The sequence below is a fragment of the Oncorhynchus masou genome, chromosome 13 (assembly GCF_036934945.1).
Source record: "Oncorhynchus masou masou isolate Uvic2021 chromosome 13, UVic_Omas_1.1, whole genome shotgun sequence".
Taxonomy (NCBI): domain Eukaryota; kingdom Metazoa; phylum Chordata; class Actinopteri; order Salmoniformes; family Salmonidae; genus Oncorhynchus; species Oncorhynchus masou.
In genome coordinates, this window is record NC_088224.1 from 63,508,876 (window position 1) to 63,530,911 (window position 22,036).

At 44.3% G+C, this 22,036-nt stretch overlaps 2 protein-coding genes and 1 pseudogene across 2 annotated transcripts; 2 read left to right on the forward strand and 1 right to left on the reverse strand.

Moving 5' to 3' along the window:
• The first annotated feature begins 2,575 nt into the window (after positions 1–2,575).
• On the forward strand, positions 2,576–3,199 carry sptssb (serine palmitoyltransferase, small subunit B). The gene has a single exon (XM_064982724.1). It carries the CDS (start codon positions 2,644–2,646, stop codon positions 2,881–2,883), a length of 240 nt encoding a protein of 79 aa, XP_064838796.1. The 5' UTR covers positions 2,576–2,643; the 3' UTR covers positions 2,884–3,199.
• A 9,040-nt stretch (positions 3,200–12,239) lies between these two features.
• LOC135553372 (inner ear-specific collagen-like) lies at positions 12,240–18,645 on the forward strand (annotated as a pseudogene).
• A 366-nt stretch (positions 18,646–19,011) lies between these two features.
• Positions 19,012–21,794, reverse strand: LOC135552812 (high affinity immunoglobulin gamma Fc receptor I-like). The gene is made up of 5 exons (XM_064984677.1): positions 21,701–21,794; positions 21,513–21,548; positions 20,586–20,876; positions 20,067–20,333; positions 19,012–19,903 (listed from the first exon to the last, which is right to left on the reverse strand). The coding sequence occupies exons 1-5, from the start codon at positions 21,723–21,725 to the stop codon at positions 19,575–19,577; spliced, it is 948 nt and encodes a 315-aa protein (XP_064840749.1). The 5' UTR covers positions 21,726–21,794; the 3' UTR covers positions 19,012–19,574.
• Positions 21,795–22,036: the final 242 nt, after the last annotated feature.

The following is a 22,036-nucleotide window of genomic DNA, read 5'->3' on the forward strand; positions in this document are numbered from 1 at the left end:
TTTTTAAGTAATCCCAAACTTTTGAATGGTAGTAAATATTAGGAGAGAGAGAAAGGTGTGTTATGTGCCACTTCTCAGTCTTGTTTGAAGAGGGAGGAGGTGGGATCTTGTTTTTAGCAACTTAAACAGATTTTTAGGGGTAACCAGATCTTTGAGAAAGTAACTTTAGGTCTCTCTGAGACGGGACAATAAGGTAGAACGGGATTCTCTACCATCCCTCCCACTCTCTCCCCCTGACCCCTTTTTCTCACCCACCTCTCCACACACCTACAGTATACGCTCTCTCCATCAAAGCCTGTTCTTATCACCCACTCACCTAATTTTATCACCTCCCTTTTCTGACCCCGTTTGTCCACTTTTCACTCTCCTTCCAATAATACTATTACTACTAAAATACTAATACTAAAAACCAGTGGGTGACCTGACTGTTCAACAGTGACATGCTCCCTGGTGCTGTGAGTCTGGCTTCTGGCAAGCAGAACTGTTATGTTCAAAGCGAACAGGGGGGGATGCCTGTAGAGAATTATAGAGGATTCTGTCCCATTATAGTGTGTGAGCGCACAGGCAGCGCTATTGAGGCCATCTCCATTTTGAAGTTGTCCATTTTCTTCTACTAATTTTAAGAGTTGGTAAACAAACTAAAAGGGTGCGTACTGCCACCTGGAATGTGTTGTTTGAACAGGTATAAAGCCAAGGTTGTTGATTTACTGCCACCTGCAGTTATGGAATGTTTGCTCACAAGTATAATTCATTATGCGATCCTTCCTTAACCCATAGGAAGTCCCACTCAGTTGACACCTTCAAAATATTAAAAGTCCTCGAAGGCGCTGCCCATGCTATCTTTCTCTATGAGAATGCCATACAAAAGTTGCGTGGACAAGCGCGTCATGTGTCTCCTAACCAATAATGCAAGACATAGTCTTGATGACTATTCCACTGACTAAACAAATATGGATTAGCCTTATTTCTGAAGAATCCTGCTTCATTTAGATGTTCGTTTAAAGACACACTTGCGCCCAACACTCTGTCCACCCAACGCTCTGTCCACCCAACGCTCTGTCCACCCGGCACTCTGTCCACCCGGCACTCTGTCCACCCGGCACTCTGTCCACCCAACGCTCTGTCCACCCAACACTCTGTCCACCCAGCACTCTGTCCACCCAACGCTCTGTCTGTAAAAACCCAACTCCAGGTAAAGAGAGAGTAGTGGGTGTGGTGTAAAGACTATCACCTGCTACATGTAGGCTATATTGGTGAAGAGGCAGTGCAGCTTTTTACACAAAGCAGCGTAACTGTAGTGGGACACACAGGCCATTCTGTCTGGTGTCCTGCAATAAACTTCAGCCAGTAGAACCGAGGGAGCGCGGTGAGCAGCACGTTATCAGACAGAGAGGTGAGCTCACTTTTATATGATCCTTATTGTTGTTTTTTGTTGGCCTACAGATTGTTACAGATTATTATTGTGTCGTATAGGCATGTAGGCTAGCATGTAGACTACATTCATGTGAGAAGGCCTATTCAATTGTTACATAATGTCTCTTAGGGCATTAGATAGCCACAATTATTTATCAGAGAGGTGGACCTGGAAAACCAGCACACATGCTTGGATTATATTTTAGGTTTATTTATTGACCTGCCACCGTGTGTTTTTATCTATTTGGTCCATAACTGTTTATTAATGAGTATTACTCTGGTGAAGAAGTGTGCACTGGTGTCAGGTGAGTTTCTGACTCTGAGACAGAGGCTTTCCTATTGTGCCCCTAGCTACTTAATGTCAACTACCCTGTGTGGAAGTAGAGTACATGTCTGTCCCTTTCCACCATCTGTATGGTGGTGGGCCCTTTTGACATCATTGACAATAAAAAGGAAGGTGCCAAGTGTGCTGTTTGAGTGGGACACTGTGTGTGTGTGTGTGTGTGTGTGTGTGTGTGTGTGTACTGTGCATGCATGCGTGCAGATTTAATTTACTTTGTCTGGGGCTCTCAGGAGCTAATTTCTACAGGTCCTCTCCACCAGAGAGACCCCTGTGGCCCCCAGGGGCCATGGGCTATGATTGACCCTGGACCTTCTCATTAATAAACACAGACCCACAATGAATGTTCTTTCTAATACCATTTTGCATTGTTTCCTCCCTCAAGGATATGGTAGGTATGTAAGACATGGGTATTTACATAGTAGCAGACGCACTGAAAGCTGAAGAAGACTAGGGTTTATAATGAGACTACTACAAACACTTGAGCTTATATCACTGAACTAAGATTTTCCCCCAACACACATGCATGCATACACACACACACGGTAAGCTCGTTTTTCAGCTACTAAGTGTTTTCCCTCTTGCAATTGGTGATGCCTCCTGGGAAAATAGGGGTAATTCTATCAGGTGAGTCGACTAACTGTATATCTTTCCACATGATTGATGTTGTCTGTCTTGTGTGTGTGTTTGTTTGTTTGTGTCCATTATGTGTCCCCTGCTGCCATTATCACTGCCATCCTCCTCCTTTCTCTTTCTCCCCTCCCTTTATTTCTCTCTCTCTCCTATCTTCCTATCACTCCTCTCCTCCTTCCCTCTCTCTTTTATCTCGCTCTCTCTGTTCCTTTCTCTGCCCCTCCCTCTCCCATCCTTACTCTGACCACTGGAGCAGCATGAGGATGGACTTTATATACTTGAAGGAGTACCTGGGCTGGCTGTACTACCAGTACCTGCTCATCACAGGCATATATGTGCTTGAGCCCTGGGAGCAGTCCATCTTCAACTCTATCTTCTTCTCCTCTGTGGCCATGGTCATCTACACCTCCTACGCCTTCTTGCCTGTACATGTGCACCTGGCACTCAAGTTCTTCTGCGGGGAACAGCCAGAGAGCACCATGGCACTCATAAACTAAGCAGTGGATGGGATGGATGGCAGGAAGGAGATTGGGAATGAGAAGGGAGGACCCCCTACCTAAGATCTTGACATTTGACCTTGACCTCACTTGACTCGATGACTGTCTGACCTCTCAGTTCTCTCACCACCCTTTTACCATACAGTTACCCACTACTCCCACAATCCACAATACTCTACTACCTACTCAGCAAAGGAAGGCTGAGTTTAGGATGATTCTGTGAAATATTCTGGGAGAATACCTCCCTTTACCCCCCCTCTTACCCCTGGTATTATACTATACATCATTGTATGCTACTTTCACACCTTTGCTGTGAAACGCCTTGTTTTTCCCAGAAATATGAAATATGGTTTGTTCTTGTTTATTCTTCTCACTCTGGAATAGTGTGAGTGTATATCACATCTCTGTGTTTTACTGCAGGTGATGCCACTTATCTCTGACTGTTGACAGCTGTCTGATATAGGGTGAGACATTACTGATCACAATACATTTACATGCACTTAAACCCACTGGACAATGCTAATGATGACCATTGACTGCACTCCAATTACTGAGTCATAAAGCAAATCTTTCCCGAGACCAGTCTCCTGCTATACAATTTATTCAGAGACATTGAGACCAAGCAAATATTACAAGGTTTTAAAATGTTCCTCCCAACCCTAAATATGTCTGATGATTTGTCAATGCATACATTGATCAAACTGAACAATCATATCCTTGTGTGCACAGCCCTGTCCCCCATCTGCAGTGTTTTTACTGTTGCTATGCTTGGCAAGAGGAAATGTTAGCTCTGGTTCAGGCTTTGCTTTGTCATTGACTTAAGGACTTTCTGATTTAGTCTGTATATGATTTGTAACTAGATTTATATTGATATTTATATGCACTGGTAAAGCTTGGCTGGTTACAATGTAAATTACGAAAACAGTCTTATCTCTTGTGGCTATGTACAGTGCATTCAGGAAGTATTCAGACCCCTAAACTTTTTCCACATTTTGTTACTTTACTTTACTTTAATACTCCATAATGACAAAGCAAAAACAGGTTTTTAAGAAAAATTGTAGCAAATCTAAAAATAAAAAACAGAAATACCTGATTTACATAGGTATTCAGGCCCTTTGCTATGAGACTTGAAATTGAGCTCAGGTGCATCCTGCTTCCATTGATCATCCTTGAGATGTTTCTATAACTTGGAGTCCACCTGTGGTAAATTCATCTGATTTGGACATGATTTGGAAAGACACACACCTGTGTATATAAGTGCCCACTGTTGACAATGCATGTCAGAGCAAAAACAAAGCCATGAGGTTGAAGGAATTGTCCGTAGAGCTCAGAGACAGGCTTGTGTCGAGGTACAGATCTGGGGAAGGGTACCAAAACATTTCTGAAGCATTAAAGATCCCCAAGAACAGAGTGGCCTCCATCATTCTTAAATGGAAGAAGTTTGGAACCATCAAGACTCTTCCTAGAGTTGGCCACCCGGCCATATTGAGCAATCAATGGGGGGAGGTGACCAAGAACCTGATGGTCACTCTGACAGAGTTCCAGAGTTCCTCTGTGGAGATGGGAGAACCTTCCGGGAGAACAACCATCTCTGCAGCACTCCACCAATCAGGCCTTTATGGTAGAGTGGCCAGACAGAAGCCACTCCTCAGTAAAAGGCACATGACAGACCGCTTGGAGTTTGCCAAGATTCTCTGGTCTGATGAAACCAATATTGAGCTCTTTGGTCTGAATGCCAAGGGGAGGAAACCTAGCACCATCCCTACGGTGAAACATGGTGGTGGGAGCATCATGCTGGATCGAGGGAAAGATGAACGGAGCAAAGTCAGAGCACTCAGGACCTCAGACTGGGGCGAAGGTTCATTTTCCAGGACAACGACCCTAAGCACACAGCCAAGACAACAGAGCAGTGGCTTCAGGACAAGTGTCTGAATGTCCTTGAGTGGCCCAGCCAGAGCCCAGACTTGAAACCGATCGAACATCTCTGGAGAGACCTGAAAACAGCTGTGCAGCGACACACCCCATCCAACCTGACAGAGCTTGAGAGGATCTGCAGAGAATGGGAGAAACACCCCAAATACAGGTGTGTCAAGCTTGTAGCGTCATACCCACAACTCGAGGCTGTAAAAAATGCCAAAGGTGCGTCAACAAAGTACTGAGTAAAGGGTTTGAATACTTATGTAAATGTGATATTTCCGGTTTTTATTTTTAAGAAATGTTTAAAAAAAATCAAAAATACAGTTTTCGCTTTGTCATTATGGGGGTATTGTGTATAGATTGATGAGGGAAAAAACAATTGAATCCATTTAACAATAAAACTGTAACGTAACAAAATGTGGAAAAAGTCAAGGGGTCTGGATACTTTTCGAATGCACTGTACATTACTGAATATGTTGTTTTCCTTCAAATGAAAGTGCTTTTATATCCTTTCAGTCTAATCATTAGTGGTTGAGACATTTCTGATGGCTTGATCACAGAGTTGCATTAGGACAAAAGATCACTGTGTGGCCTTAAACATTTACTGATATCTATGGTATATTTGTCTCTCATCACTGGATTCTTCAGAAATAAAGCAATTTTACAAATGTGAAAGAATGATCTGTTGGGGTTTTTCAATTAACTGTATTTGCATTCGAGACCTAAACTAGAGGAACAGAGTAGTGTTGATTTCAGTGCAGCTGTTTTGAGTCAAGTGTATTGATTTGATCTTGCACAGTATGTTTAGTGTGAATATATTTGTGTTCAGTATATTATATAACAGGAACATATTATTGGCTGCTGACCTACTGTATAATGTAAATGGGGTTGCAGAGTGGTCATGACTGAAAACAAGTCAAAATGACAAGAAAAGCCTGGGTGGTACATTCCACTTCCAAGGGACAGCTGTGAGTCCAGGGCATCGAGAGGGCTGTGCCACCCAACCAGTTCCCCCTCAGAGTACAGGAATGAGTGACCAGGGGTTTGGTTTACCAAGGAGGACTGTTACTTCTTACCACAGTAGGCTACTAGGCTGGTGTAAAGCCTGGAAGTAGACACCACTGTATGTTTCTCTCTCTCTCTCTCTCTCTCTGCCTCTCTCTCTCTCTGCCTCTCTCTCTCTCTGCCTCTCTCTCTCTCTGCCTCTCTCTCTCTCTCTCTCTGCCTCTCTCTCTGCCTCTCTCTCTCTCTATGCATCTGTTAATCTTGCTCTTAAATAATGTCACATGTATACTCTGAACCATAGACAATGGGAAGTATTGTGTTCAGCAAAAAAAAACTTGAAAGCCCTGTAAATATGTAGAGAAGTGTTACGACCAGTCCTAATATTCCAGACGGTATTATGACAAAGGTAAACAAGAATGAACGACCCAATACAAGACACCAACCTGACAATGAAGTTATACAATTCATGTCACTTAAAAGAGAGTGTGACATTTAACCCTCATACTACCAACATATTTTACATATATGGACTACCAATCATGAAGCAAATATAGCAATATCAATTTAAGTCTAATCAAAATATTATAAAACATCCAAAAAATACAGTTTTCTTTCCCTTAAATAATGTGCAGCTTTTTCCCAAAGTACAGTCCACGTTAGTACTAAAAAGTTGATTTACGATCAGTTGGTAGAATCGATAGCGATACACCAGAATTTGAAATATACTTAATTTTATTGACAAACAGTGATAATGACCAAAAATATGGCTATATTTTGTTTTTTAAATTGACTTACCCCACAGGCAGCATGAGCATCGCTGCTAGTGAAACAATGGGAGTGGTATGGCCAATGGTGGGGAGGATGCTTCAAAAAGCATGCCCAAATGTTATAGCGACCCAAATACCATTACAAGTTGCACATATATTGGAGGATATCATAGGAGTTCAGGTATTTATATAACATTTTCCACAAGAATATACACCAATGCAGCACCATGTGTACATTCAGAGGGTGGCTGGTTTCTGTATTACAGTTCTACCAAGTATTCACATCACTGACAAACTTGTATGAGCTGTTTTGACTGCATCTAAGGTCATTTAGATTTTGTACACACTTATACCTAGTTCTAACCAGTTATGAATATAGGCAAGTACATAAGGTGCTCCATCTCAGCAGGTGATCTGTCTATCAGGACAAGATCACTACAACAGGTCCACATTCACCCTCTAAGGAACCTGGATTCAAATAAAGACTCATTTAGATTTGCCCTAGAATAACTACTTTTTGGAGAATACACACCAGTGCTTGCCTGAATACTCAGCCTGAAATTAATTCCACTGCTCTATTGATCGCTACATGCATTGTCTAAATCTGCCATCCTTGAAGTCGTTTGTGTGACTTCAAAATGAGGGGAGTTGTACAAATCAAATGTATCAGCGATTTGATCGTCTGTAACAAATCTAACCAGTCAGAGTATCAAAGTTGATAACATCAGCATGTAGGCCGGTTCTGACCCAACCCATCGGTTTCTGGGACCAATCCAAACATTCAGAATGTGTTCCCATTCTAGAAATTGTAGGGGGGAGGCAAATCCAGACTCATTGCGGAGAAAAAATGTCAGTTTGACCGGAGCAATGTGGATTTGTAACCAGGCAACACCAGTACAGCTCCCGGTGTAGGCTCTGAGTGTATCTAAGTTCTATATCGCAGTTTTATTAAGTATTTATACTATTGGCAGACAAAAATAAGGTAATTTTGGTTTTGTACATAGTCATACGATAGATATGTGGTGTAGAAAAGTACAATCTTAGGTGAGTACATTGGGAGCTGTATCACTGCAAATGATCTGTCTATCTGGTCAAAATCACTGATACAGGTCACCCTCCACCCTCTGGTGAATCTGTCTATTTGGTCACTGATACAGGTCACCCTCCACCCTCTGGTGAATCTGTCTATTTGGTCACTGATACAGGTCACCCTCCACCCTCTGGTGAATCTGTCTATTTGGTCACTGATACAGGTCACCCTCCACCCTCTGGTGAATCTGTCTATTTGGTCACTGATACAGGTCACCCTCCACCCTCTGGTGAATCTGTCTATTTGGTCACTGATACAGGTCACCCTCCACCCTCTGGTGAATCTGTCTATCTGGTCACTGATACAGGTCACCCTCCACCCTCTGGTGAATCTGTCTATCTGGTCACTGATACAGGTCACCCTCCACCCTCTGGTGAATCTGTCTATTTGGTCACTGATACAGGTCACCCTCCACCCTCTGGTGAATCTGTCTATTTGGTCACTGATACAGGTCACCCTCCACCCTCTGGTGAATCTGTCTATTTGGTCACTGATACAGGTCACCCTCCACCCTCTGGTGAATCTGTCTATCTGGTCACTGATACAGGTCACCCTCCACCCTCTGGTGAATCTGTCTATTTGGTCACTGATACAGGTCACCCTCCACCCTCTGGTGAATCTGTCTATCTGGCCACTGATACAGGTCACCCTCCACCCTCTGGTGAATCTGTCTATTTGGTCACTGATACAGGTCACCCTCCACCCTCTGGTGAATCTGTCTATTTGGTCACTGATACAGGTCACCCTCCACCCTCTGGTGAATCTGTCTATCTGGTCACTGATACAGGTCACCCTCCACCCTCTGGTGAATCTGTCTATCTGGTCACTGATACAGGTCACCCTCCACCCTCTGGTGAATCTGTCTATTTGGTCACTGATACAGGTCACCCTCCACCCTCTGGTGAATCTGTCTATCTGGTCACTGATACAGGTCACCCTCCACCCTCTGGTGAATCTGTCTATCTGGTCACTGATACAGGTCACCCTCCACCCTCTGGTGAATCTGTCTATTTGGTCACTGATACAGGTCACCCTCCACCCTCTGGTGAATCTGTCTATCTGGTCACTGATACAGGTCACCCTCCACCCTCTGGTGAATCTCTGTCTCCAGAGAAACATAGACTCAAGTAAAGTTCTTATCTATCAAATTACTACAGGCGGAATTATGTGTTTTTGTCTGGGATTACAATGTCCCCAAAGGACTTAAACATTTTCGATATTGATACAGAAACATTAAACAATGAGTTTGACTCGTTAAGAATTTGTTGACTGACAAAGTCAGAAAAAATGGAAGAATTGAATAAACCAAAATGACCTCAGTCGGTTGTACGAGGGTTAAAAAGGATGAAGGGTGAAGGAAACTGAAAACTCACGTTTACATTTCTGTTTTTAAAGAGGCTGGCTCCGTTGCTTTTCATAACCTGGAACTGGACACCACCACCTTGTTCTTTCCAGGAATAATACATATCTATTCTCTATGGGGAAAATTAAGACCTGAGGTATGTGAGCGTAAATTGAACATTACTCTATTTTGATGCACTTTTCTCTCTACTCGCCAGCATGTGGGAAATGCCAGTGTCAGCAAGACGTTTGGGGTGGAGATCAAAGAAATGGAGGTGTGGCAGAGGTCAAATCAAATCAAATTGTATTTGTCACATGCGCCGAATACAACTAGGGGTCCTGTGAAAGCATGGTGCTTACAACGCCAGAGTTGTGGGTTTGAGTCCCACGGAGGACCAGTAGGGGGAAAAGCACAAAAATGTTTACACTCACTACTGTAAGTCACTTTACACTCACTACTGTAAGTCACTCTGGATCAAAGCATCTGCTAAATGACTCAAATGTAAAAGATGTAGTTTTCACTGTGAAATGCTTGCTTATGAGACCTTCCTGACAATGCAGAGTAAAACAACATGTAATAATAACATAAGAGGGATAAAATAAATATCCAAGAATGGAGCTATATATAGGGAGTACCAGTACCAGATCAATGTGCAGGGTTATGAGGTATTCGAGTTCGATATGTACCTGAAGGCAGGGTAAAGTGACGAAGCATCACAATTAGTAAGAGTAAAATAAAGAACAGTGCAGCAGCAAATGATGTGTAAAAGTGTGTAATGTGAGTGTGTGCATATAGTCTAGTGAGCGTGCATAGGGTAACATGAATTTACTATTTAACAGTCTTATGGCTCGGTCCAAGAACCAACGCTCTGGTACAGTTTGGCTAGCAGAGTGAACAGTCTATGGCTTGGGTGGCTGGATTCTTTGGCAATTTTTCAGGGTTTTCCTCTAACACCGCCTGATATAGAGGTTCTGGATGGCAGGGAGCTCGGCCCCAGTGATGTACTGGGCTGTCCACATCACCCTCTGTCGCGCTTTGTGGTCAAGGGCGTTGCATTTGACATACCAGAAGGTGATGCAGCCAGTCAAGATCTTCTCGATGGTGCAGCTGTAGAACTGTTTGAGGATCTGAGGGCCCATGACAATTCTTTTTTGGCACTGCCGTGCCCTCTTCACAACTGTGTTGGTGTGTGCGGACCATGTTACGGCACTACAGCGCCGTCGATGTGGGTGAGGGTGTGCTTCCCCCTCTTTCTCCTATGTTCCACAATCAGCCCCTTTGTCTTGCTGACATTGAGAGAGAGGTTGTTGTTCTGGCACCACACAGTCTCTGACCTCCTCCCTGTAAGGTTGACTCATTGCCATCGGTGATTGGGCCTACCAATGTTGTGTCGTCAGCAAACTTGATGATGGTGTTGGAGTCATGCGTGGCCACACAGTCGTGGGTGAACAGGGAGTACAGGATGGGACTAAGCATACACCCCTGTGGGGCCCCCGTCTTGATGGTCAGTGTGGCGTAGGTGTTGTTGTTAACCCTCACCACCTGGCTCCGGCCCTTTAGGAAGTCCATGATCCAGTTGCAGAGGGAGGGGTTCAGTTCCAGGGTCCCTAGATTGGGGATGGACTATGGTGTTGAACGCTGAGCTGTAGTCTATGAATAGCATTCTCACATATTTATTTCCCCTCTTGTCCAGGTGGGAGAGGGCAGCGTAAAGTACAATTGAGATTGCGTCATCTGTGGCTCTGTTAGGGTGGTATGTCAAGTGTTTCTAGAGTGTCTGGGATGATGGTGTTGATGTGTGTCATGACCAGCCTTTTAAAACATCTACTTCATTAAAAAAAAAAAATTAACAGCATTCTCCATGCACTGTAATTTATAAATTGATATGATAATAGCTATTGATAAGAGCTAGGTAAAATAGTAAGTGAACAGAAAAACAAATTTAAAAAAAAACTACCTGATCAAAATTGTATTCCACTTCCCCAGGCAGAGGCCAGTCTTTTCTCTGTCCTGCTCTGAAAGAGCATCATTATTGCAGGTGAATTTCAATGAATCATATTGAGTGAAACAATGCACAGGAACCCTATCCTCTCTCCCTTCCCCTCCAGATTGGGTTATGCTTCATTAGTGACAGGAGATGAAATCAGAACTCCCTTATCTAATGATAAACACATCCACAATGGGCCCAATGCTAAGTAACACTGTTTACGTTTGAACCTCTCACCTTTCTTGGCTTGCTTTGTTGTTGCATCTCACAGTACAATTCTTAGCATCACACACACACACACGCACGCACGCACGCACACACGCACACACGCACGTACGTACGTTTGTTTACTATCCTTGTGGGGACCAAAGAATTGATTCTCATTATAAATCTTATTTACCCTAACCTGAAACCTAGCCCCGAAGCCTAAAATATACTTTTTCCTTGTGGGGACTGGCAAAATGTCCCCACTTGTCTGAATTATCCTTGTTTTGCTATAGTAAAAGCACATAAAAACACACACACACACACACCGTGTGTGATCCGTCAGTAGGATATTGATCAGGTTTAGAAGGCCTACATTCCTTATGTAAAACACAACAACACAGTTGTTAGGGCATCCCTAGAGTCTGTATTTCAGTGTTTCCCAAACACCGTCTAGTTCAAAACCAAAACGTGTACCCCTTGGGGTCCTGAGTTTGGGAAAACCCGCTGTAACTCCACCTATCCATTCACTCACTCATACAGTTTTAGTCGAGTGCAGGGTTGTGGCATTACTAACTTTGCCCCATGGTAATTAGCAAAGCTTTTGTTTAGTGAGTTCTGTGATTGACAAGGAGCAGAGGGAGCCAATTTCATTCACCCACAGAGAGAAAGAAAGACCCATCGAAACATGATACAGATTTACTATCAAAGCTATGGAAATCTTTAATGAGAGTTTGTTCATGGATAAATATTTTACTTGTGAATCTATCTGTTCTCTTGGTTCGGTTTCATCAGATTGGATTTGTTCTGATCCTCTCAGATAGATACACACAATCAGAGACAGCAAAGAAAGCCGAGCACTAAGCACGTACCATTTGTACTGTTTGTTTTGAGGGTAGTCTGTTTGCTTTACTACCGGGTTGGGTGGAGAAATCATTGAGGTCAGTCATTAGACTGGTGTGCGTGCCGGTGTGTTTGTGCAAGAGAGGAAGAAAGGGTCCTTTTTGGTTGAACAGGTGTACATCTCCCTTCTACAATGCAAAGATGGAGGTGATCAAGGTGAGCACCTGTTTTTGTGGACAGTTGGATGCCCCTCCCTGCTGTCCCCTCATCTCCAGAGACGAGGTGAGCTAGGTAATAGACTGGCCATGGAGTTATAGAATTCCTTCACGCCCTGAGCAAACTCAACCTCACATGATCGCTACTGGATTCATATTAAAGAGAAAATAAGGAGGCATGGGAGAGTACGACCAATAGTCACCCCCAGAAGGGTTGGTTAGTAAGCTCATAGCCTATAGCCTTACATGACGACACCACACACAGATTAGGCATGTCACCATGTATATGGTTATGCATGTGGAGAGATGGTTAGAGTTTAAACTGCCTCCCCAGTTCCACTTGTCTTTCTGTCATGAACCATCAGATAATGACATTGTCCTCTACCTCTAGATAAAAGACAGCAGAGAAATGAATATGAATCATGGTGTTTCACACTGCAGACCTATCTATGTTATGTAAATATGTGTGCAAGAGTAGCTCAGGACAGATAAGCTTTGGGTTCTGTTGTGTGTATCCAAGGAACAGGACTGGTGGGGAGGCCTCACTGATTTATTTGATTAAACAACACTGCCACCTAGTGGCTATGGGATGTTAGGAACAGGGGGAGGGCAGGAGAGAGAGCAGGATTTGAACACACATGAGCCCAGGGGAGTGGGGTCAGGTCAGGTTTCTAGGTCAGGGTTACCATCAGTAAGTGTGTGGCTTGACATCACTGTGCTCCATTATGGATGATGGTAGAACTGATCGCTCAACCATTTTTTTAAAGTATTTTTAATTTCACCTTTATTTAACCAGGTAGGCTAGTTGAGAACAAATTCTCATTTGCAACTGCGACCTGGCCAAGATAAAGCATAGCAGTGTGAACAGACAACACAGAGTTACACATGGAGTAAACAATTAACAAGTCAATAACACAGTAGGAAAAAAGAGAGAGTCTATATACATTGTGTGCAAAAGGCATGAGGAGGTAGGCCAATAATTACAATTTTGCAGATTAACACTGGGGTGATAAATGATCAGATGGTCATGTACAGGTAGAGATATTGGTGTGCAAAAAAGCAGAAATGTCAACTTCAGCAATTTTTGCAATTCGTTCCAGTCACCATTTTACAATATATCACTGCTGTTTAGAAAAATCTCTGTCCCTCTCTCTCTTTCCCACTCTTTTCAGCCCTCTTCACATCTGCTCCATTTCTTGTTCTCTCCTTTTCTCAATCAACAGTGACTACTGACCTTCAGACTGACCGGCCTGTTTTGATGAAAAAGACATCAAACTTTTTTCAATAACTTTTATTTTTTCCTTCATGTAATTAATGGATATTTGATAAGTTGTATAATGCTTATCTGAATGAACACTTCTGTATGCTACGTGCCTTGCATTCAATCCTGGCCCTAGATTTTATTTAAGTTTGCATGGCATATTCTCTAGAAAATGTGTGTTGCTAAGCATTCCTATTCGTGAGATGTAGGCCTAAAACAATGGATAGAAGACCGAGAGAGAGAGAGAGAGAGAGAGAGAGAGAGAGAGAGAGAGAGAGAGAGAGAGGGGTGGTTTTCAAATGGTTCTTTGATGGCTTAAAGCCTGTCCTTTCTCCACGGGGTCATAGAGAAGTCCATTTGGAGCTCTACACCTGATCACAGTCTGGGTTACTCTACCCGGGGCTAGGGGACATGTAGAGAACGTAGGTGGGGGGAAACAAGTGGGTGGTACCAGAACACTTTAACCTTGCACTCACCTGACCATGACCCTCTTTCTCTCTCTTTCTCTTTCTCCCCTGTAACCCCCAGACCCTGTTTTCCAACTACCCCCACCTCTTTTGGCCCTGGGCACCTTACTCCCCACAACCCCCTACTCAGGGATCACTCTCCTGGGGTCTCTCTCCACACAGACACCCCTCTGTGTTTCTGAGGAGTCCACCTGGGTCTCTGTACACTTGCAATGCCTCAGCTTCCATCTCACAAGACAATTAGGTTCTGTGCTTGAGTGAAAAAAGCTAATACTTTTTTATGTTGCCTTCTGCAGTAACGCCCAATGGCAAACCAACAACCAAGATATTTTAAGAAAATAGCGTGTACCTGTTCTAGATTGAAATTTCCATTTCAATACTGAACAACTAAAGAAAGGTGTGTCAGATAATATGAAGGTATTGCTTGGTCTCACTACATAAGAGGCGTATAATTTATTTGCCAAAACTTCAAGCACCAAAGTCATTAGTTGCTAATTCCAAGGTCTCTAGATTTCACTTGATAAGGCAGGCAGGCTGGGCTGTTGAACAATAATATGTCTATGGCCACGTTAGTGTACCAGGGGATAATCTGAGAGGAAAAGGAACTGGCGTTTTGGTAGAGGGCATCAATCAGATGCTAAGACTGACATTTTGCTAATGGTTTACTTCAACTGTCACCTTACTCACTAGGGCTATAAGCAAATGTTCACTCAGGAGGCAAACAACTATCTAATCTTTCACACATGCACACACACTCACACACCTTCCCGCCTGCACCCCTACATCCTCTATACTGACACTTAGAGATCTTCTTTCCATGAAGAGGGTTAGTTAATGTAAAGTACCCATGCAAGTCACCCTGCCTCTGTCCCTGCTCCACTGCTGCTGCTTAATTCTTGACTGTATATGTTTTTCTCCATGGTGCTGTACTGTGGGAGCGCCTGGGGTCACAGGCAGTGCCAGTGTTAGGTGAGTGGGCAGGTGAGCGGTGCTTGTGTTCCTGTGGTGGCGAGGCTGGTAAACTGACCCGTTCTGTTGTGTGGACTGAATGGAGGAGTGAGACTGAGGGGTGGAACCTCAACGGGCCATCTCAGGGACAGACCACGTTCAAACTGCTTGGAAGGAGAGCTAGAGAGGTGGAGGGAGAGCAGGAGGCAGAGCTAATAAGATTATGCTAATAAGAGGATGCTACTAAGAGGGTGCTAATAAGAGGATGCAAAGAGGAGAGGAGAAAGATGGAGGAAGAAAAAATAATTGAATATATGCAGATGGAAGGCACAGTCTTATTCAAAGTATAAATAAAGCTACCCCTGGAACCCCCCTCTCTATTCCTCTCCTTCCATCTCACCTTCACCTCTCCTCTCTATTTCTCACTTTAATTTCCCCTCTTCCTGCAATTTCTTTTGGTGGTCATAGATCCCTCAGGGAGGTTGAGGTCTTTAACTACTGAACCCTGTCCTCTGGTGGTAGTAGTTACATTTGTATCAGTCACGAGCTGTCCTGTTACCACTGTGACGTTCAGTGTGCTATAACTGATGGAAATAACCATTCTTCTAACAAGAGATAGTTGTTTCCAGTGACTGTGCAGTGTGGCTGTGTGTTCTCCTGTAGAGAGGGTTAGAGAGATAAGTTGTTTCCAGTGACTGTGCAGTGTGGCTGTGTGTTCTCCTGTAGAGAGGGTTAGAGAGATAGTTGTTTCCAGTGACTGTGCAGTGTGGCTGTGTGTTCTCCTGTAGAGAGGGTTAGAGAGATAGTTGTTTCCAGTGACTGTACAGTGTGGCTGTGTGTTCTCCTGTAGAGAGGGTTAGAGAGATAAGTTGTTTCCAGTGACTGTGCAGTGTGGCTGTGTGTTCTCCTGTAGAGAGGGTTAGAGAGATAGTTGTTTCCAGTGACTGTACAGTGTGGCTGTGTGTTCTCCTGTAGAGAGGGTTAGAGAGATAAGTTGTTTCCAGTGACTGTGCAGTGTGGCTGTGTTTTCTCCTGTAGAGAGGGTTAGAGAGATAAGCTGTTTCCTCTGACGACAGCTCAGGTTTAGTAACTGTTGAGTGAGACAGTGAGATTAGTAGCGCTCTTTAGGCTTAAGCTTTTCGTGGACAATCACCAAGTAGATAGTGATGATACAGATCTTTGTTCTGCGGTAGTTATAGAGGATTTGGGCTAACCAGAGTGTTTTTTTGAGGATTGTTGTTGTTATGGGGTCTCATAAATGTTCTCCTGCCCTGAGTCGAAAATACGTTGCTTTGAGCTACTGTAAATATTAATGTGGGATATACACCTAATATAATCAGTTCTGAAATAATGTTTTTTTTATATACCAAAAACCATGCAGTGACAGGGCAAGCTCACTATGTCCTGTGCTATAAAGCTCCAGACCTCTTGGCAGAGGCTGTAGTAAGTAGTATGCTTACATACAGGGATGCTACATCAGTGCATGAGAAGTGACAGTTTCTCTATTTCTCCCTTCTTAGATTCTTGTCAAACATCAGGATGCTCTCCTATCACTCTGCCCTCTTGGCAGTAGCAGTGATGTCATTCACAGTGACCAGTGTATCGACGAAGACCACTCAGCGACCAAAGTACCAATACACCAAGAAGCCCATGCCTTACCGCGAGCAGCCCCGGATTACCATGCAGCCCCTAACCACCATCATCCCTAAGACACTGAAATCAGTGGAGAAATCAGATCCCATGGATCCCTACCCCCTGGTTACCACAGAGACCACAACCTACCCCAGTGATGCCAACCAGGATTACTATACTGAAACCACAGGGCCCCCTGGTGTTGGGCATGATAATTACACCTTGGATTATAACGAGTGCTCCTTCAACTTTTGTGAGTGTTGTCTACCAGAGAAGGGCCCTCGAGGGCCAAAAGTGGGCAGAGGACTACCAGGTATTGAAATCACTATAACAACATAGGGACCTTTAACAATACCAGTATACTGTAGTGGTGACCCATGGCTTTTGATATCTTGTTGAAACTACACTGCTCAGAAAAATAAAGGGAACACTTATACAACACAATGTAACTCCAAGTCAATGACACTTCTGTGAAATCAAACTGTCCACTTAGGAAGCAACACTGATTGACAATAAATTCCATATGCTGCTGTGCAAATGGAATAGACAACAGGTGGAAATTATAGGCAATTAGCAAGACACCCCCAATAAAGGAGTGGTTCTGCAGGTGGGGACCACAGACCACTTCTCAATTCCTATGCTTCCTGGCTGATGTTTTGGTCACTTTTGAATGCTGGCGGTGCTTTTACTCTAGTGGTACTCTACAACCCACTCTACAACCCACACAAGTGGCTCAGGTAGTGCAGCCAGGATGGCACAGTCCAGAGGCTTTCCTGGACTGGCTGGTTCAAATGGAACTACAGGGCCAAAAGGAGACAGAGGAGAACACAAAAGAGAAACGATATATTATTTATTCGAGATATGTACACTTTCCTGGCTGTGCGAGCAAACAGTAGATTTATTGATTATTCTGAGTTGTCTGTTATCTATCTCTCTTTCCCAGGAGTTAAAGGTGACCAAGGATACCGTGGAATGGCAGGAACTCTGGGTATCCCAGGGAAACAAGGAGAGAGCGGTAACCAGCCAAACCATTTAACACATATAGGCACATACAGGCAAGGAAATCATGAAACAAGGCTACCTGTACCTGTTCCAGCCTCCATAACGAATGATTAAATCAAACATGTAAAATCAATTAATATCTTCCTCATAAATTCTGTCTGGGCCTAGTTGCTGAGATGGCCCACGTACACTGTGCTCTGCGCCCTGCAGGTGGATTTGGCTTTAAAGGTGAAAAAGGTGACAGACGGCCTCCTGGGGTCAAAGGTGACTGGGGGGAGAAGGGTGAAAGCCAAAATGGGACTAAGGGTGAGAAAGGGGAACCTGGAATAGAAGGCCCAACCGGACCCCCAGGGCTGGTTGGGGCACAAGACTTGAAGGGGGACAAGGGTAACAAAGGGGAATGTGGGACATTTGGGGAGAGAGGACTGAAGGGCGATCGAGGGGACCCTGGGCCTCCAGGTATTCAGGGACAGGTGGGTCTTCCTGGGGTGGATGGCATGCAGGGCTCCCCTGGTGTGGCGGGTGACCAGGGGGATCCAGGACCCCTAGGGGCTCAAGGTGAGCCAGGGGTGCGAGTGCTGCCTGGACACCAGGGAGGGAGGGGGATGTTTGGGCCAAAGCGTGACAGAGGCTCCCCCGGAATGAGAGGGGACAGGGGCCCTCGGGGGATCAGAGGGGCGAAGGGTAACGGGGTCAGTGTGGGCCTCTCCCCCAGTAAGTCCTTCCCTCCATCGGGCTTCCCCGTCCGCTTCGACAAGGTCTTCTACAACGGAGAGAACCACTACAACTCCTCCTCCAACAGCTTCACCTGTGCCCACGGGGGGTCTACATGTTCTCCTACCACATCACTGTGCGGAACAAGCCCCTGCGCCCGCCCTGGTAGTCAATGGGGTGAGGAGGTGCGGACGCGAGACTCTCTGTATGGGCAGGACATCGACCAGGCGTACAGCCTGGTGCTGCTGCAGCTGGCGGTGGGGGACCAGGTATGGCTGGAGACACTGAGGGACTGGAATGGAGTCTACGCCAGCAGTGATGACGACAGCACTTGCTCTGGCTTCATGCTCTACGCTGACAAGCCCTGATAAATGATCTGATATCTAATACAATCAACTCTACTGTACATCTACAATACCTAAACAATCTCTACTGGAACTCCTCCATACTCCACCTCATACTACCCATACTTTACCCCACTGACCAGCCCCTCTGGGCTGCTGCTCTACGCAGACAATGCATGACAATGGAGCCCACTATGCCACCACAGTACCAGGGACTGTAAAACACCTCTATATGATCTGAATTGCAGCATTCACCCCATCTCTCTTCAATCTCCCTCTATAGACCCAACAACATAAGGACATCTTTACAAGACTGTCAATCTGGTAGATTGAAATATCACTGTATTATGAGCTTTTGTACACTTTTGAAGTAAAATCAATAAGTAAATGTTTGACTTTGACTGGATTTATTTGGATTGAGTTTACAATCAACAGTGCAAATACAATTCATTGTTTCATTCACAACTTAAAAGACAAATAACATTCTATTAATGAGTAATTAATTAATTCATTTAGATAAGGAATGTTATAAAACACAAGTACATTCTGGAGGCATATGAATGGGTAAACTGGGGATGCAACTAAATTGGTTCAAAAGGGTCTAATTATGAAACTGATAGTGATAATGTACATTGATCTGGTATTGTTCAAAAGAAGTCCCTCCACACCATTGTCCCCTCATCTGAAACAACAACATCACAGGACAGTGTATTTGGAGAATCACTGGCTGCATCTGGGAAGGTAGGGGGTTTAGAAGGCTAGATAGAGGTGGTGGTCTGGGGAGTTGGAGCTCTGGGCTGGAGAGAGACAACTGGTCCCTGATGTTTCCCTGTTAACACAGAGTCAGCATCAGGGCGTCAGTTGGGAATGTCAGGGTATGGCAGTCGCTGTACCCTAGCTCAAGACCAAAAATATAAAAGTAGGCTGGCCACTGGTCAGCATTATGACGCATCCTAAAGGGGGACTACTATTCTTTTGAGGTTTCTCATGTGTTCTGAGTGTTCACCTATCACTCGCCCATAACCTAAGGGCTCGCTGAGCCTCTTCAGGCCCAGAGTAGGAACGCTGGCTTTGCACCAGTACTGGCCTGAGTCCCTCAGTACTGTGACTTTGTCCTGGGAAGAGGCAGGCCCGAGACTCAGCCCGTCCTGATAGAAGTAGTAGTGGATGTGTGGAACCGGCTGACGGGCGTTCAGTTGAACGTGACACACCAGGAGCATACGGTCTTTATGGATCAGAGGGTCATTGGGCACAATCTCCAACATGGGCTCTGTCAGAACCTCTGCAGGGGAGAATATAGAACATTAATACTGAAAAATATTCCTCACATACCAACTGGTATTCAATGACCATATGATAGTGATGATAATGGAATGATGAGGGCAAATCAACTTTGAAATATGATTCCACACCCTGCACAAACCACACCAGTCACTCAACCTCACCTATGATGGACACTGGAGCAGCCACTGAGATTACAGAGTTGGTTTCCCTCCGTCCATCCCAGGATGCTCTGCACCAATAGGATCCGTGGTGTTGCAGGGTAAGGTTGGTGACACGCAGCTCTGGGCTCCGCTGTCTCTGAAGCTCCACCCCGTCTTTGTAGAGTATGACCTCTGTCAGTTTGGGGTTGTTACGGACACGACACGTCAGGGTCATTGTCTCTCCAACCAGCATGGGCAGGGGCGGGGCCTGCAGTATGGCCCACCCACCTGACAAAGAGCAATAAGTGATTTTAGTTAAAGGGGTGGCGTAGTCCCTGCCTGGCCTGTTGACAGTTACCCTCTATGGTCAGGTGTGCTACAGGTGTAACTTAGCCTGGTTGTCAGTCTGTTTCTGCTTATTTTGCTATTGTTACACGTTTGGCGTGACAACAAGAAAGGAGTTGGCTAATACAGACTGCTAACAGAAGGACAACCAAACTAGATGTCATCATGGCTCAATATTGATAGGGGTTCTCTTACCGTCCACCTCTATTTCTATAGGCAGGCTGTGGAGGGTGTGTTGTGTGTTTATCCATGTGGTTCTTAGGCCCTGGCAGTAGTACTTCCCACTCTGCTGTGGCCTGGCCTTCCAGAGGACAAAGTATTCAGACTCCTGGAGCTGCTCGCCCCCCCTGAACCACCGGTACCTCCACTCGGCCGACACATTCCCAGGAACACTGCACTTCAGATGCACGCTCTCCCCTGAGAAGATCCAGGGTAACCCCTTGACTAGCTCAGCCACGGCTGTCTGCGGAGCACTGGTGGGGAGGACTGTGAAGAAATGTTGACAGGTAAGTCTTTCTACCATGTTGAGTAGACTACTACGGCTGCGTTTACACAGGCAGCCCAATTCTAATATCTTTTTCCAATAATTGGTCTTTTGATCAATCACATAAGATCTTTTGACCAATCACATAAGATCTTTTGACCAATCACATAAGATCTTTTCACATCAGATCTGTTTCAGAGCTGATCTGATTGCTCAAAAGACCAATTAGTGAAACAAATATCAGAATTGGGCTGCGTGTGTAAACGCAGCCTACTAGAGTCAGACTTGAGAACAAAATAAGCATAACTTCTGAGCATAAACAGCAACTTGGTCTTATTTACACGATCACCTAACATTACAAATAGCAACTAATATTCAGCAGTGTATAACTATTACTCATGAAAATAAACAATTTACATTCTGTATTTCATATGATGACATTACACAACACTGGTTTGAAGAGAAGGACTTGAAATCTCAGAGGCCTATGATGGCTGACTACGCAGTTAGCCCAAATATTTTTCCACAAATTGGTATTGCTGACCAATCAGATCAGATCTTTGCCAATAATTGGTAAAAAGATCAGAATTGGTCTGCCTGTGTAAATGCAGCCAGAGAGAAATGTATTTACTAAATACCTTGTAGCTCAGCCAATTGAGGTAGTGTTGAAACAACTGAAACAATAAATAACCATTAATCATTAAAATAACCAACGATAAAATTGGTGATCATTCTGTCAATCAATCAATCAATCAATCAATCAGTGATCATCTATACACATAAATAATGATCTGTAATCTCTTTAAGTGGACTGAAAGGAACTCACCAAGGAGGCTGAGTAAGAGCTTCATGTTGAGTGTTCTGTTTGTGCTTCTGATGGGGATAACTACAGTACAATCTTTATATATTGTCAGGGGAAATGAGACTAGTTTTCTGTTTCGATTGCAAAAAATACGATGTGAAAGAAACATTGTCTTCCCTTTATTGCATAAGGCTCTTCCTGGCATCTTCAATAACTTTAGGGAAGTTCCTTTTTAGGAATGAGGGAATTACCAAAGCCCTGGGAGGCAACCTCGTGTGCTGTTTTTCTAAACATCTAGCTATGGTAAGCACTTGTGAAACGTTCAAATAATGCTACAGCTTCAAAATACAAGATAACAAA

Bases quoted from the DNA above. Each gene is read 5' to 3' on its own strand.
- sptssb (XM_064982724.1), top strand. From the start codon at position 2,644: ATGAGGATGGACTTTATATACTTGAAGGAGTACCTGGGCTGGCTGTAC.
- LOC135552812 (XM_064984677.1), bottom strand. From the start codon at position 21,725: ATGAAGCTCTTACTCAGCCTCCTTG. The intron at 21,549-21,700 runs GTGAGTTCCTTT...TTATTGTTTCAG, and splicing joins GCTCTTACTCAGCCTCCTTG to TTGTTTCAACACTACCTCAA. The intron at 20,877-21,512 runs GTATTTAGTAAA...ATTTCTTCACAG, and splicing joins TCAATTGGCTGAGCTACAAG to TCCTCCCCACCAGTGCTCCG.